At 40.7% G+C, this 12,825-nt stretch overlaps 1 protein-coding gene and 1 non-coding gene across 2 annotated transcripts in view; one reads left to right on the top strand and one right to left on the bottom strand.

The window, feature by feature from the left end:
• Bod1l1 (biorientation of chromosomes in cell division 1 like 1) overlaps positions 1 to 12,825 on the bottom strand; it is a 54,894-nt gene that overhangs the window by 14,600 nt on the left and 27,469 nt on the right. Inside the window, exons 11-17 of the mRNA XM_051165146.1 lie at positions 10,411 to 10,475; positions 9,316 to 9,400; positions 6,327 to 6,370; positions 4,480 to 4,540; positions 2,793 to 2,861; positions 2,180 to 2,254; positions 430 to 509 (exon numbers count right to left, since the gene is read on the bottom strand). Coding sequence (XP_051021103.1) covers positions 430 to 509; positions 2,180 to 2,254; positions 2,793 to 2,861; positions 4,480 to 4,540; positions 6,327 to 6,370; positions 9,316 to 9,400; positions 10,411 to 10,475 — 479 coding nt within the window. The remainder of the gene's footprint in view (positions 1 to 429; positions 510 to 2,179; positions 2,255 to 2,792; positions 2,862 to 4,479; positions 4,541 to 6,326; positions 6,371 to 9,315; positions 9,401 to 10,410; positions 10,476 to 12,825) is intronic.
• LOC127206083 (U6 spliceosomal RNA) lies at positions 263 to 369 on the top strand. Its single transcript, XR_007832770.1, has one exon. It is a non-coding gene; the product is annotated as a U6 spliceosomal RNA (small nuclear RNA).

Below are 12,825 nucleotides of genomic sequence, written 5' to 3' on the forward strand. Positions count from 1 at the left end.
CAAAAGTATTCAGATAGAGGCAGCATATCAGCATGTCTAATTCACACACATCACCTCTGGGACACATACATCTACGACAAAAGCACATCACAGCTGGAAGAAAACATCTGGAAGCCATGAGAAACAAGTGAGACCACTGAGCAAAACTACAATGAGCACTGTATCTTTTATGTTACTATGAACTGCAGTTTATGATTATAAAGTAGAAAACATACATCTTTTATAACAAGCTGACTACTGTTAGACACAGAATGTAAGGGCAGTGTTTGCTTCAGCAGCACGTATACTAAACTTGGAACAATACAGAGAAGATCAGCATGGCCCTTGTGCCAGGATGACAGAATGTAAGGACAGCAGAACAGAAACTATGAGTAGTCACAATGATGAACTAGGCTACCCCCAACTTAAAATGAATGAGTAGAAAAATACCTTTGTGTCATGTGGCTCAGTCCCTGAGTACTGTGTCTGTGCTGATTCTATTCTGGAATCCAGGACATCGGGGCTATCATCTGTAAAACAGTGCAGACAGAAGCACAAGAGAACACAAACTGACTGAAACTGAAATACAGTACTATTTTAGGGCAGCTGGGGTTTTTCTTTAGGTCTATGATACACTAAAACCAAAGTTTTATGGGACGTGAGCACTCAACACCTCAACATTTGTCTTTGGCTTGCCAATGACCAGGAACATTAAAACAAACACACACACACACACACACACACACACACACACACACACACACACACACATACACACACAAACCCAAAAACTCCAAATGTTACCAAATGGTATTAGGATATGATAGTTTAACCCTAAGAACCGAGGAAAATTCACCCTAGAACTCAGGAATGGAGGCAGCAGTACTGCCAGTTCAAGACCAGTCTCAACCATCTCTCAGTATCCTGCTTCAAAAACAAAAATGGAAACAAAACAACCATTCAAAAGCTCATAATACCATGAGGTCTAGAGGGAAGGGCTGGGTGCTTGGAGTTCCAGAAACACTGGAACTTCACTTTCTTTAATAAGTTCCATCAAGAAGCACAGCCTTGAGCCCGAGACCTGGGCTATGGGAGCAGGCTTGCTTGAGGGAACGGAGTAAACTCCTCAGAGCTTTAACCTATATTTACTAGGTGCTAGAGGATAAACTGGGGCTGTATATAAAGAACATATATAAATGTACAGTATCCAAATGTAATATATGAACCCAGAGACTACTAAATAATCACATACTTCTAATCAAAAAGGAGAAAATATGCATCCTTTTCATATGTTCCCTCCAGTATCTAATGAGTTTGTACTTTGTATCAGGAATGTCTGACATGGCAGTCACTAGCAACTTGTGTTTCAGTCTTACTTTGTAGCTGAGCCTGGACCTTATGTCCTGCTGCTCAGTCTCTTAAAAAGCTCAGATTCCAGGTCCATGTTGTCAGGCCCAGCATTAAGACAGAAAACTCCAAGGCTCTGTGCATTATGTATTTAGATTTATTACTATGGGCCATATTAACTAACACACTGGAATAATATTAATTAAAAAAAAAAAAGTTTAGGGGCTGGTGAGATGTGTCAGTGGTTAAGAACACTGGCTGCTCTTCCGGAGGTCTGAGTTCAATTCCCAGCAACCACATGGTGGCTCCTGACTATGTATAAAGGGATCTGGCATACAGGCATACGTGCAGACAGAACACTCATATAAAAAAATAGATAAATAAATTTAAAGATTTAATTCTTTCATCCATACTGACCATATCCAAATGCCAAATAGCTTCCTGTACCAATAACTATGGAACATCTCCACGACTGTAGAAAGTTCTATCCATGGCTGTGTTACAGGCCATGACATCAACAGGATGAGACAGAGGTATTATTACATGTGCTTAGGCTAAAGTGCCTCATTAGCTCTGCCCAGTATCTGCCCATAACATAACCACAGCATTCAGACTGACATGACCTGGTCATAGGGTCCCATTATAGAGATTTGTGAGATGTCCACAAATTGGATTTCTGCAGGAAATAATTTATTTTCTGGATCCAAGTCTGAAAAGATGCTATTGGTGTCTCAAGTTAGCCTCAAAAGTTATAAAGTAAACAGTTACCATCTTCATGAATGATTTTCTTACCCCACATTATTAGATATGAATGTAACTTTTGGACATCTAAAACAGAAGCACATATAAATACCTAGCTCGTCTTCTGAGGAAGGGTAATGCTGCTTTCTGTTTCTTTTAGATATGTCTCTTTCTTCCTCTTCGACCTAGAAGTAACAATGACTACGTTAGAGGCAGCAGGATCTGGATCCAGTCAGTTAAAGTAGTCACATAAGTAGTAGCTTCTATCACTTACAGTAAATAGGTACATTAATTAAAAAGAACTGTACTAGAAATTTTGGCACCTCTGCTTAGACTGAGCTAATCATGGCTGATGAAAGGCAGTGTAGAGGGGTGCACAGTGACCACACAACAGGACACAATACTTAAGCACCTCAACAGTGTAGGCAGCTCAAATGACACACACTGCTCTACCATCCACCTGATTTACAAAAAAAAAAAACCCTAGTATCTGGGCAGCACAAAGTAGTCTTGAAGAGCCTCAAACAAACAAACAAGCAAACAAACAAATTAAAATCCCCAAAGTTGAATGGGTAGAAAAGTACAAGTAGATGGGGAAGAATTGGGGGAGGGCAAATACGATCAAATAATACATGAAACTAGAAACAAAACCCTTCTAACACTTCCTCACGTAGAGGTGAAAACCCTACACACAACGCAGGAGCCCGAGTGAACTCTGGAACACACCTCAGGATCTGCTTCAAAGCTGCAACCACTTGGGGCTTCCGTGCTGTCTTTTCTACCACCGAGTGCTTCTGTATGGTAAATACAACAACAAAAAAACCATATTAAGTATTTGAAGCAAAACATCTGAGTGTTTGTGTGTGTGGCACTTAAGCACTAGGCACTAAGGATGACAGTTCAGATGGCTTTTGATGGATTCTCAGAACAATGCTGCTAGGGACATTCTATTGTTTGTCACTGTTAAATGTGAATTAACAGGGTCCAAGCAAGAAAGGACTACGCCAGTGCCACAAAACTGAATTCTACCCTGAAGACTTCAAGGCAAGGCCATCTTCCTTCAGCTTTGTAGCCAAAAAGTGTTAGGTGTCTATAGAATCCCCATGCAGAACTGCACCACAGACGGGCAAACATCCCAGCCCAGCCAGCGCAGGCACAACGCAAGTGTGAAGTGGGGACTATGCTATCTGAAGACAAGCTAGCATTCACTATATTGACGATGTGCTTAGAACCAAGCAAATTAAGAGACACAGAACACTGCTCATGTTTTGAGGGATAGGGACATGCAAAGCAGTACTCTGCAATTAGGAAAAGCTGGGGGCCGAGGGGAAGGACTGTCTACCAATAACAGAAGCAAAAAAAAAAAAAAAAAAAAAAAAAAAAAAAAAAAAAAAAAAAAAAACCAACCAACCAACCCAACAAAAAAACCCCAACCCCCCCCCCCAAAAAAAAAAAAAAAAAAAAGAAACCCTAATACATAATACTAACAAGTGTTACAATAAGGTAACTGGACTTATATGAAGTACAGGACAGAACCTCAGAACATACTGCAAAGTAGGCAGATAACAATGGCTTGCAAAATGTGGTTACCATTTACCTAAACCAGGGAACATATGCTACACATCTTTATGAAGCTAAAACCATACCTAGTAAATGCAGAATAGTGGTTCCCTTTGGATGGGACAAAAGAGAAACAGTATGACAAGGAAGCCCTATCATAGGGCTCACTACATTTTTAACATTTTAATAGATGACAAATACGCTAAATTTTAAGGCATGATAAACGAGGTGATGGGCACATACATGTCAATCAATGCAACTGTTTTGCTGTAGTTTAAAATATGATGTCATATATTAGAACTAAGTGTGTGACATACAGATCTTTCTCCAATCTTAGATTACAGAATCAACAAAGTTAGCAGAAACCAACAAAACTCTACATGCTGGTTGAGAACAGAAAGAAAAGAAAGTCTCCTTTTGGAGCTAGTGGCCTTCAAAGGTTATGTGTAACATGGACTCACTTACAGGAATGCGATTTCTTGAACTGTTACCACAGTGAGCCTGTGGGAAGTTAACAAATGCTCAGCTCCAAGTATGGCACAGCACTTCACGTCGACCACAGAAATCACACAAGACTATGAAGGCTGCGCCAAAACAGGACTAAACCCACTGTGAGGTGACTGGGAAAGTTTAGTTAAGGTCACATACCACTTCTTAAGCTGTATAGCCAAATTACTCAATCTCTCTCAGCTATTTCCTTAAAACAACTGTGGTGCTCAGTGTTCCCTTTACCGACTACATAAAACTGCACGACGGCATCTGTGATGTAAGAGAATGCGCACATAGAAGGCTCTGAAAGAACAGTCATTGTGATCAGCACGAAAATTTCCACGATGGAACTCATTAACTTACCTTCTTTGTTTCGAGATTCACAGTGAATTTCTTCACTGACTCTTAACTCTGAGTTTTCAACCTAAATATACAATAAAAGAGTTATTTGTGGATAGTTTTACATAAACTTAATGGCAAGTAAGAAGGCACGTGTGTAACTGGCTGTTGATAACAATGCTGTCAGCACCAGGGTGCATGCTCTCTTCAGTCTGCCCACACTCAGGGTCCAGAGGGCCTCCTTTGTGCAAAACTGGAACCTATTAACTGATCATGCGTCAGGGTTTATTCTCCTTGTCTTTAAAATCATCTTGGAAAAAACAAAATAATGAAGAAAAAGTTCAAGTTCCAGAATTCTGCATTCAAAGAGCTCTTACAAATTCTCTTCATCTATGAAGACTCTGACGTGGTTAGTGCTCACACCTGTAACCTGGCCCTCAGGAGGCCGAGGCAGAAGGGCTTTTCCAAGCTTGAGGACAGCTGCTCTACATAGGAAGCAGCAACAGCTTATACAGTAAGACCCTGTTTCAAAATCCCAAACATCAAACCCTGAAGTATTTTTTTTGTCATACAATTACTTACTTGGCACTTGACTAATATACTTGTGGTCTGAATGAGAATGACGCCCATAGACTTAGATGTTTGAATGTTTGGTCCTTAGTTGTTGGAACATTTTGGGAAGGATTAGGAGTTGTGGCCTTGTTTGAGGAGGTATATCACTGGAGGTAGCTTCAAAAGCCCATACCACATTCTCTCTCTCTTGCTCTCTCCCCTTCGTGTCTGTGTGTGTGTGTGTGTGTGTGTGTGTGTGTGTGTGTGTGTGTGTGTGTGTGTTGAGATGTGAGCTCTCAGCTACTGCCTCCAGCACCATGCCTGCCTGCCTGCCTGCTGCCATGCTCCTTGCCATGATGGTCATGGACTCTAACCTTACACAACTGCGTAAGCCCCAATAATCTGTTTCTTTTAAGTGAAAACAAAAGAATTATATGACAAATTTTGTCAATCATACTTTATTTTAAACTACACAAAGTCTTGATGTCCTACAATATTTTACAAGCCTAGCTACAGACCCTCATAACTATTGAAGGTTGCCCACTGCTGGGGACTTGGAGTGAGAGGTGACACATGCTTTCTAATGTTGTAGGTTTCAGCGTGGAGGGCAAATTAGAGATCTACCACAGAGGCTTCTTTCTTTTTGGCATTGTCTATAAGCGTCTTCGTACAGAACTGGACAGTTCAATAAACTGAGGTTCACTAAACTGAGCCCACAGTGCCTGGCAGTAAGCAAAGCTCTCCCATTTCTTCCTGGATACGCGAAAGCATGGATAACTGAGATTTATGAGCATTTTATAAAAATGTTCACCCCGGGTGTTAGGTTCCCTACGGATACACTAAGGAAAAACAAAACCAAAAAACTTTCAAGGGATTCAAAGCAATTGTGAGGGAGCGCCCAGCTAGCTCAGTTGGTAGAGCATGAGACTCTTAAAGCAATTGTGAGAATCACATCTAAAGAAAGTCTTTATGACAATCACAGTTCAGTCTCTTCAGACAAGCTTTCTACAAGCATAAAATGAAGTCTAACTCTCAAACTATTTTGTCTACAGTGCCAGGAAGATTTAAGATATTATAAATGAATTTGCAGTTCCATTAATAATAAAAACCAGAAACCTCAGTGTTCTTTATTGAGGGATGTGGGTGAATACAGCTCAGGGCAAGTAAAAGCTGCTGGCAGCATGTTGAACTTGAGTGGGGAGCATGCTACCACATGGCCTCCTGTACAGACAAGTCTTCACACACCAGTTATCTCTTCTCTACTCATCCCCACACCAAAACAAACACCATCAACAGACCAAACTGTTACAGGTACTTACATTTGGTGAGTCACTCATCAATGAAGTTTCCGTCTGTAGTCCAGCTGTTGAAAAACAAGATGAGACACAAGGTGACTGTTTGAAATGTAGAGCAACACATTTAAAGATTTCCAGAGCAGAGGAATTGCACAAGACAACGTCAAATGACCTATTTTTGTGCATCGTAAAACTCTGACCAATCATTTTTTACAACCTGTGTTCTGCGTATTACCAGAAAAGCAGCTTGAATATTTACAATAATGTCTGTGGCCCACTAAGTCACTGCAGTGATTTAGCCATTTCAGTGATCTGCAGCTAAGGAAAAGGTGGAAGACCTTAATGCTATCTGCTAAGCTGCAGTTAACACTGACTCATTTAAAATTAATGCCATCACACGAAAGGTTAGATCCTTCCCCCTCAGCCATGGTCTGTTTATATTCTTTGGAACATGAAGTACAAAGCCTACTGTTTCTCCTCAACAATGACAGAATATACATTTTTCTTTTAAACAGCTTCCTTCTATGTAAATAGATCTCTTACTGAATTGTACCTAAACACAGTATAATAGTGTAAAATTAGATATGGGAACCAAAGACTGAGAGTGCATGAATATGTCCTTCTTGACAGTGAACACTGTGCACCACTGAAACATCCATACCCACTTAACTAATTCATGCTTTAGACTATTTAACCTCACTATGAACGACTCAGCATTTTGGTGCAGTCTTTGAGCATGGTGAATTTCTGTATAGAAGGCTTTTAAGTCCATTTCATATGTTTTTGTCTAGAAAGATCCCCAATTATGGCCCCTCTCTCTCTATTTCCCAGACAGCAGTCAAGATGTGGACTTACATGTAATGTACTATTCCTTGAATTTGAATGATCTGATTTTACTGCACCTTACTTGTGGCACATACCTTAGTTCTCATGGCACCTAGCCTATGCTTTTTTCAGAGAAATAATTTAAAGAGCTCAGTTATCTACAGTGGATATCATAGCTGCTATCCTAGCATCTTCTGCAGGAACCCAGACTCTGGTATGCAGCACTATTCAGTAGCAGAAATAGATCACTTGGTTTAATAAATTCCTTAGGATTCTGGCCTGAGCTAGTACAAAGCCATTTTCTTCAAGGCTATGCTTGAGAAAGCAGCTCTGTAGAAGGACAAGTGGGAAAGTAAGATGCAGTTTTTACTGTCTGTGCCTGCATCCCCTGTCCCGAGATCATGCTTTGCCTCAGGTTTCAGTTCTGGGAGCTAGACTTTCCCTTAAGATATCATCTGTAGGGTTTTGTGTTGTTTGCCATCCGACTGACACTGGCCGTGCCAGCTGACCTGTATGATAGTCAACACTGGAGAGAGGGAAGAAAAGAGAGGAGTAGAACCTCAAAACTGAGAAGTTTCTAGTAACTGCCCTTGTTGTGGCACTGATGATTGATATAATATGCCACAATCTACTGCTGAGCTACACTCTGACAGGGCAGTTCTTTCCTTCTTAATGTATAGCTGAGAAGAATAAGAATTTTCTGTTGTTTTAATTTTTCTCATTCGCGTTCCTTACCATAATGGTTCTCAAACTGGTCTAGCCAAGAGGAGTTACTCCTTTCTGCTTCCACATTGACTCAGACACTTTTTTCTTTCATTTTTTTTTTTTTTAAACATACATCAATAGTATAAGAATAAAGTCCACCAAAGACTTATAGTTAATTTTGTTTGGAGATTTTTGATGTTGGTGGTGTTGATGATTAAAACCTAGGGCTTCTGGTATGCTAGTCAAGTGCTCTACTTACTGTTGTTGGATTTTGGTACACTTGTTAGTTACTTGTGGGCATAGCAGATGCATGGCCAAACTGAAAACTCCCTAATACAATCAAGAACTCATAAAGCAGATAACATCCTAGTAGTATTAATGTGTGTTCTAGTAACTTTCTCTTTTTGTGACAAAGAAAGAAGAAAGTTTATTTTGGCTTACAGCACCCGAGGTGCACAGGACTGTGACAGGGAAGGCCTGCTGGCTGAACAGAAGGTGGCTGCTCACACTGCTTCCACACTCAGGAAGTAGACTAAGTACAAAGAAGAGCCGGGCTATCACCCTTTTCCTCCAGTGAGGCTCCCCCTCTTAACGGCTCTGTAACCTTTGCAAACAGCACCACCATCTAGAGACCAAATGATACAATTTAGAAGCCTGTGGGGACATTCCACATTCAAACTGACAATATTCTGGCTCTGGGGTCCTCAATAACTGTCCAGAGTATACAGTGGTCTTGAGACCAAAACATTTGAAAGCTCTTGCCCTAATCCTTTCTAATTCTGGGATTCTTTCCTAAAAGTTTTGAGGCTGACAGAAGAGAATGTTGTAGCTCGAAAGAGCTGATGCAGGCCGAGACTGGTTTTGTTATTAGGGCAAAAGCTAGAGTCCCAGGGCTTAGGGCCAAGGTTGTCAAATGAGCACATGACCAGTTGGTTATTGGAAACAAGCTGCAACAGTGCCTGAAAGGGCAGCAAGGGCACGGAGAAGCATGCAGCGAATAAAGCTCCTGCCCCAGACAAGTTCTCTTCTACTACAATTATTTGGAGATGTCAGATTTAAACAATAATCCTATATAAGACAGGATGAGAAAAAGGCTATGGTAAGAATGGAAGAATACAGGCTAACCGGGGAGCTCAGCAGTTCTGAGGGTGTACTGCACTTGCAGAAGACTGAAGCTCAGTCCTAGTGCGCATGAAACGTGACTTACAACTGCCTCTAACTCCAGCTGCAGCAGATCTGACAGCTGCCCAGGTCAACTGTACGCACTCATGTGCACACCCACCCACCAGAATAGACAACATTTTGAATAAATCATTAATAAAAATAGGAAAATGAATTTTCTATGAACTATTTTAAAAGGTCAGAGGCAAATTCATAGTCTGTCAGCGTTTTGCTCTAAACCGTCAACCAACTTTAAGCTGTAATGAGCGACAAAAATATACGCAGGGACAGACAGTGTAAACAAGTGCTGTAAGCAGCCTACCTTCTCCACTCGGCCTTCCAACACAGGGGCTTTCGGGTGCTGCCACGGCTCCATGATTTTTATCTTCCTTTGAATGTACAGAAGTCTACAAGAATTCAAAGCACCACAAAAGTAAGTGAGGTGAGACTAGCTGGCAACTGTGCTGAATTAGACCCCCTCCACCCAGCATCTAGAAGCAATTTAAAAATCTATTTTCCCATGAACTGAAAAATGAATATTTCAACATTTGAAAGGAAAATAGGAATCATCAGTTGAATCTCACATTTCGCCCATCAATGTTTCTCTTACTGCAAAAGCTTAAACTCTAGCTTTGCAGATAGATGCGGTCCTTCCTGACTGTTCCTACTCCCTTGCCCGACTGAAGTCCTAAAGTGGGGAGCCTGGAGTATCACCCACAGAATCTTCCATCCCTTCTCTTTGTCTACATTTTCTCTTCTAATAACCTTCAACTTGACTTTTAGAATTCTGTACCAATGTTCTTTTTCAAATTCTCTTTTCTGCCTGCACTGTGCTCTCCTGGAGTAAGCTCCCTCTGCACTGGTGGTAACCCCTTCACTGCCAGTTTCTCACACATGGCTGGCAGGTGCTGAGTAGTCAGTCAAGAGACAGGAAACAAGAGTCTTAAGTGTACATGCTAAGGACCTAATAAAAATAACAAGACTTTTATTCAAAATGTGAAACCAAAGAAAATTTAAGCAGAGCTATGACAAGACCCAATTTCTCTTTGTAAAAATATTGGGCATGGTGGTGTGAACCATAGGATAGGCTGGAATAGAAGTTCAAGTCTAACAGGAAGCTATAAAAGTCACTGAGGTAAGGGTGGTAGCTATGGGAACAGAAAGTCACGAACTCATGTTTTGTTGACAGATTAAACACAGGTGACAGAGACAGACGGTGTCACGTCTGCCTTGAGGAGTCAGAATTGATAGTGGCACTTTTTCCTAGGATTACTGAAGTCCTTAGTTTTTTTTTTTTATCACATGTGGTGACATAACACCAGTGTCACCAGTATGAGAACAGGCAGAACTCTGCTTCTGTGTGCGTGGCTAACAGCACACCCCACTTAGTCCAGCCTTACTGAGCTACTGGTCTTACCTCAGTTGTTAGGTTTGCTGACACTTCCAATCCTCTTATACCCGTTGGTGGTAACTCCTCATTGCCTAATGAAACTCAAAAGAATTAACATAATTTAAATTTTTGAATGCAAAAATACATCTCCCACAGAAAAGAAATGGCATGCTATCTGGAGTCAGAGCCCTTGCTGATTTATTTCATTGTAAGCAAAAATGAGTACACTGAGGGTGAAAAGGGGCTGGAAAAAGGCAGTGGATATTTGCTCATTTGTGGGGAATGGAATTATTTCTTGCTTGCATAAACAAGTAGCTGGCCGGAAAGGGAGATACAATATTATTTATGGAGATATCTAATTTCCTAGTATAGTTCTACAGTTAGCTCCATCACATTCGTCCCTAATATAATATATATATATATACATATGTATATATATATATATCACATTCTGAACCCTTGAGATTTATAATATCCAATTAAAAAAAATTTATGGTAGACTTACTTTACTTCCTGACACAGTGAAACTGAATAGAAAATTAAAACTTTTTAGGTAGACCCAAGGACAAAGGAGTCTTCTCAGGAGGGCAATTTCATCACATCCTTTGTGGTTGTGATTTCTTATTTTCCTCACCTGTTTCACACAGACGCTGACAAAGAAAAGCCTCCATTTTCCAAAGACCTTGTAAGTTTTTCCTTGCTAAAAGCCCTTTTATTTGTTCTTCCAAGGGACAGAGGCATAATAGAATGTAGTAAAACTGGTCACAAAAACCATTGGGACATTCAACTCATTCTACGCAAAATGCAATGGGACAAATTAAAGTACTTGTTTCAACCTTTAGGACGCCTAAAAATTATTTATTTAATGTATATGAATGCTCTGTCTGCATACACACCTGCATGCCAGAAGAGGGCACCAGATCACATTATAGATGGTTGTGAGCCACCATGTGGTTGCTGGGAACTGAACTCGGGACCATTGGAAGAACAGTGCTCTTAACCTTTGAGCCATCTCTCTAGCCAAGGACACTTCTTCGAAATTTTTCTTTTATTCTTTTTTTTTTTCTCTAAGATTTGTTTTTATGTGCATTCATGTATCTGGGCGAGGGCACCAGGTCCTCTAGAACTGAGTTACAGTTGTGAGCTTCCATGTAGTGTTGAGAATTAAACCTGGGCCTTCTTTAGCTCTCTAGCATCTCTTTTATTCTTGAGATTATAAGTATATTTTTCTCTTCCCTTTCCTCCCTCCAAACTGCCACATACCTCTCCTTGCTCTTCCAAATTCATACCTCTGTTCATTATTGTTACATGCATATGTGTGCGCATATATGTATATATATATATCTATCTAAACATATAATCTACTCAGTACATATAACATTACTTATACATACATTTTCAGGGCTATTTGGTAATGGACAAAAGAAAGAAATGTCCTAAGGAGTCTTCCCTGTAAAAGACTCCTTAGGACATTTCTTTCTTTCTTTTTTTAAATTAAAAAAATTAATTAAGTAATTTATTCAGATTACATCTCAATTGTTTTCCCCTCACTTGTACCCTCCGGTTCCTCCCTCCTTCCCTCCCGCTTTCACCCTATTCCCCTCCCGTAGGTCTGTGACTGAAGGGGATCTCCTCCTCCACCATATGGTCATAGGCTATCAAGTCTCATCTTGGTAGCCTGCTTATTCTTTCTCTGAGTGCCACCAGGCCTCCCCACCAAGAGGAAGTGGCCAAATATGGAGCACCAGAGTTCATGTCAATCAGTCCCCGCTCTCCACACAACTAAGGAGAATGTCCTGTCCATTGGCTAGATCTGAGCAGGGGCTCAAGGTTTACTGCATGCATTGCCTTAGGACATTTCTTAATGCTGCTTGATAAACAGGGCTAAATCTACTAGCCTCAGCTTTCTGAAGCTAGGCTAAGTGTGAGTACGGCTGGTTCCACTTTAAATATTCATGATGCCATAGTTTAAAAAACTCGAGTGGAGAGGAATCAAGGTCCATTGGCTCTTTTAAGGCTAACTCAGAAACTGTGTTTGTAGAATACACTGTTCTGCACTTCACCCTGAACACTTACCATATTTGATCACTGCCAATCAGTGTCACAGTGTCACAGGAGGCACAATTCACAGCTGTCCTTCCCCACTGATTATCTGCACCCCTAGAGCCTAGCATAGCAGTGACTGTACACAGCATCTGAAACCGGATAGCATAATAACTGCAACTATACTTTTGAAAGAGATTGCTGATTTCTAGAAGACTAGCATTTTCTGGACTCTCTCAAGAAGGAACACGTGCCGCCCCGACCCCCGCAAATATTCTGAAATGGAAATTAATGCATCTTACTTGAATAGCCATCTCAGTTAAGAATAAAAATAGGAGCTGGAAATGTATGTGGCTCAGTGTAGAGGATGTGAGAGGTCCTGGGCTCAATCCCCAGGAC

The sequence above is a fragment of the Acomys russatus genome, chromosome 22 (genome assembly GCF_903995435.1).
Source record: "Acomys russatus chromosome 22, mAcoRus1.1, whole genome shotgun sequence".
Classification (NCBI taxonomy): domain Eukaryota; kingdom Metazoa; phylum Chordata; class Mammalia; order Rodentia; family Muridae; genus Acomys; species Acomys russatus.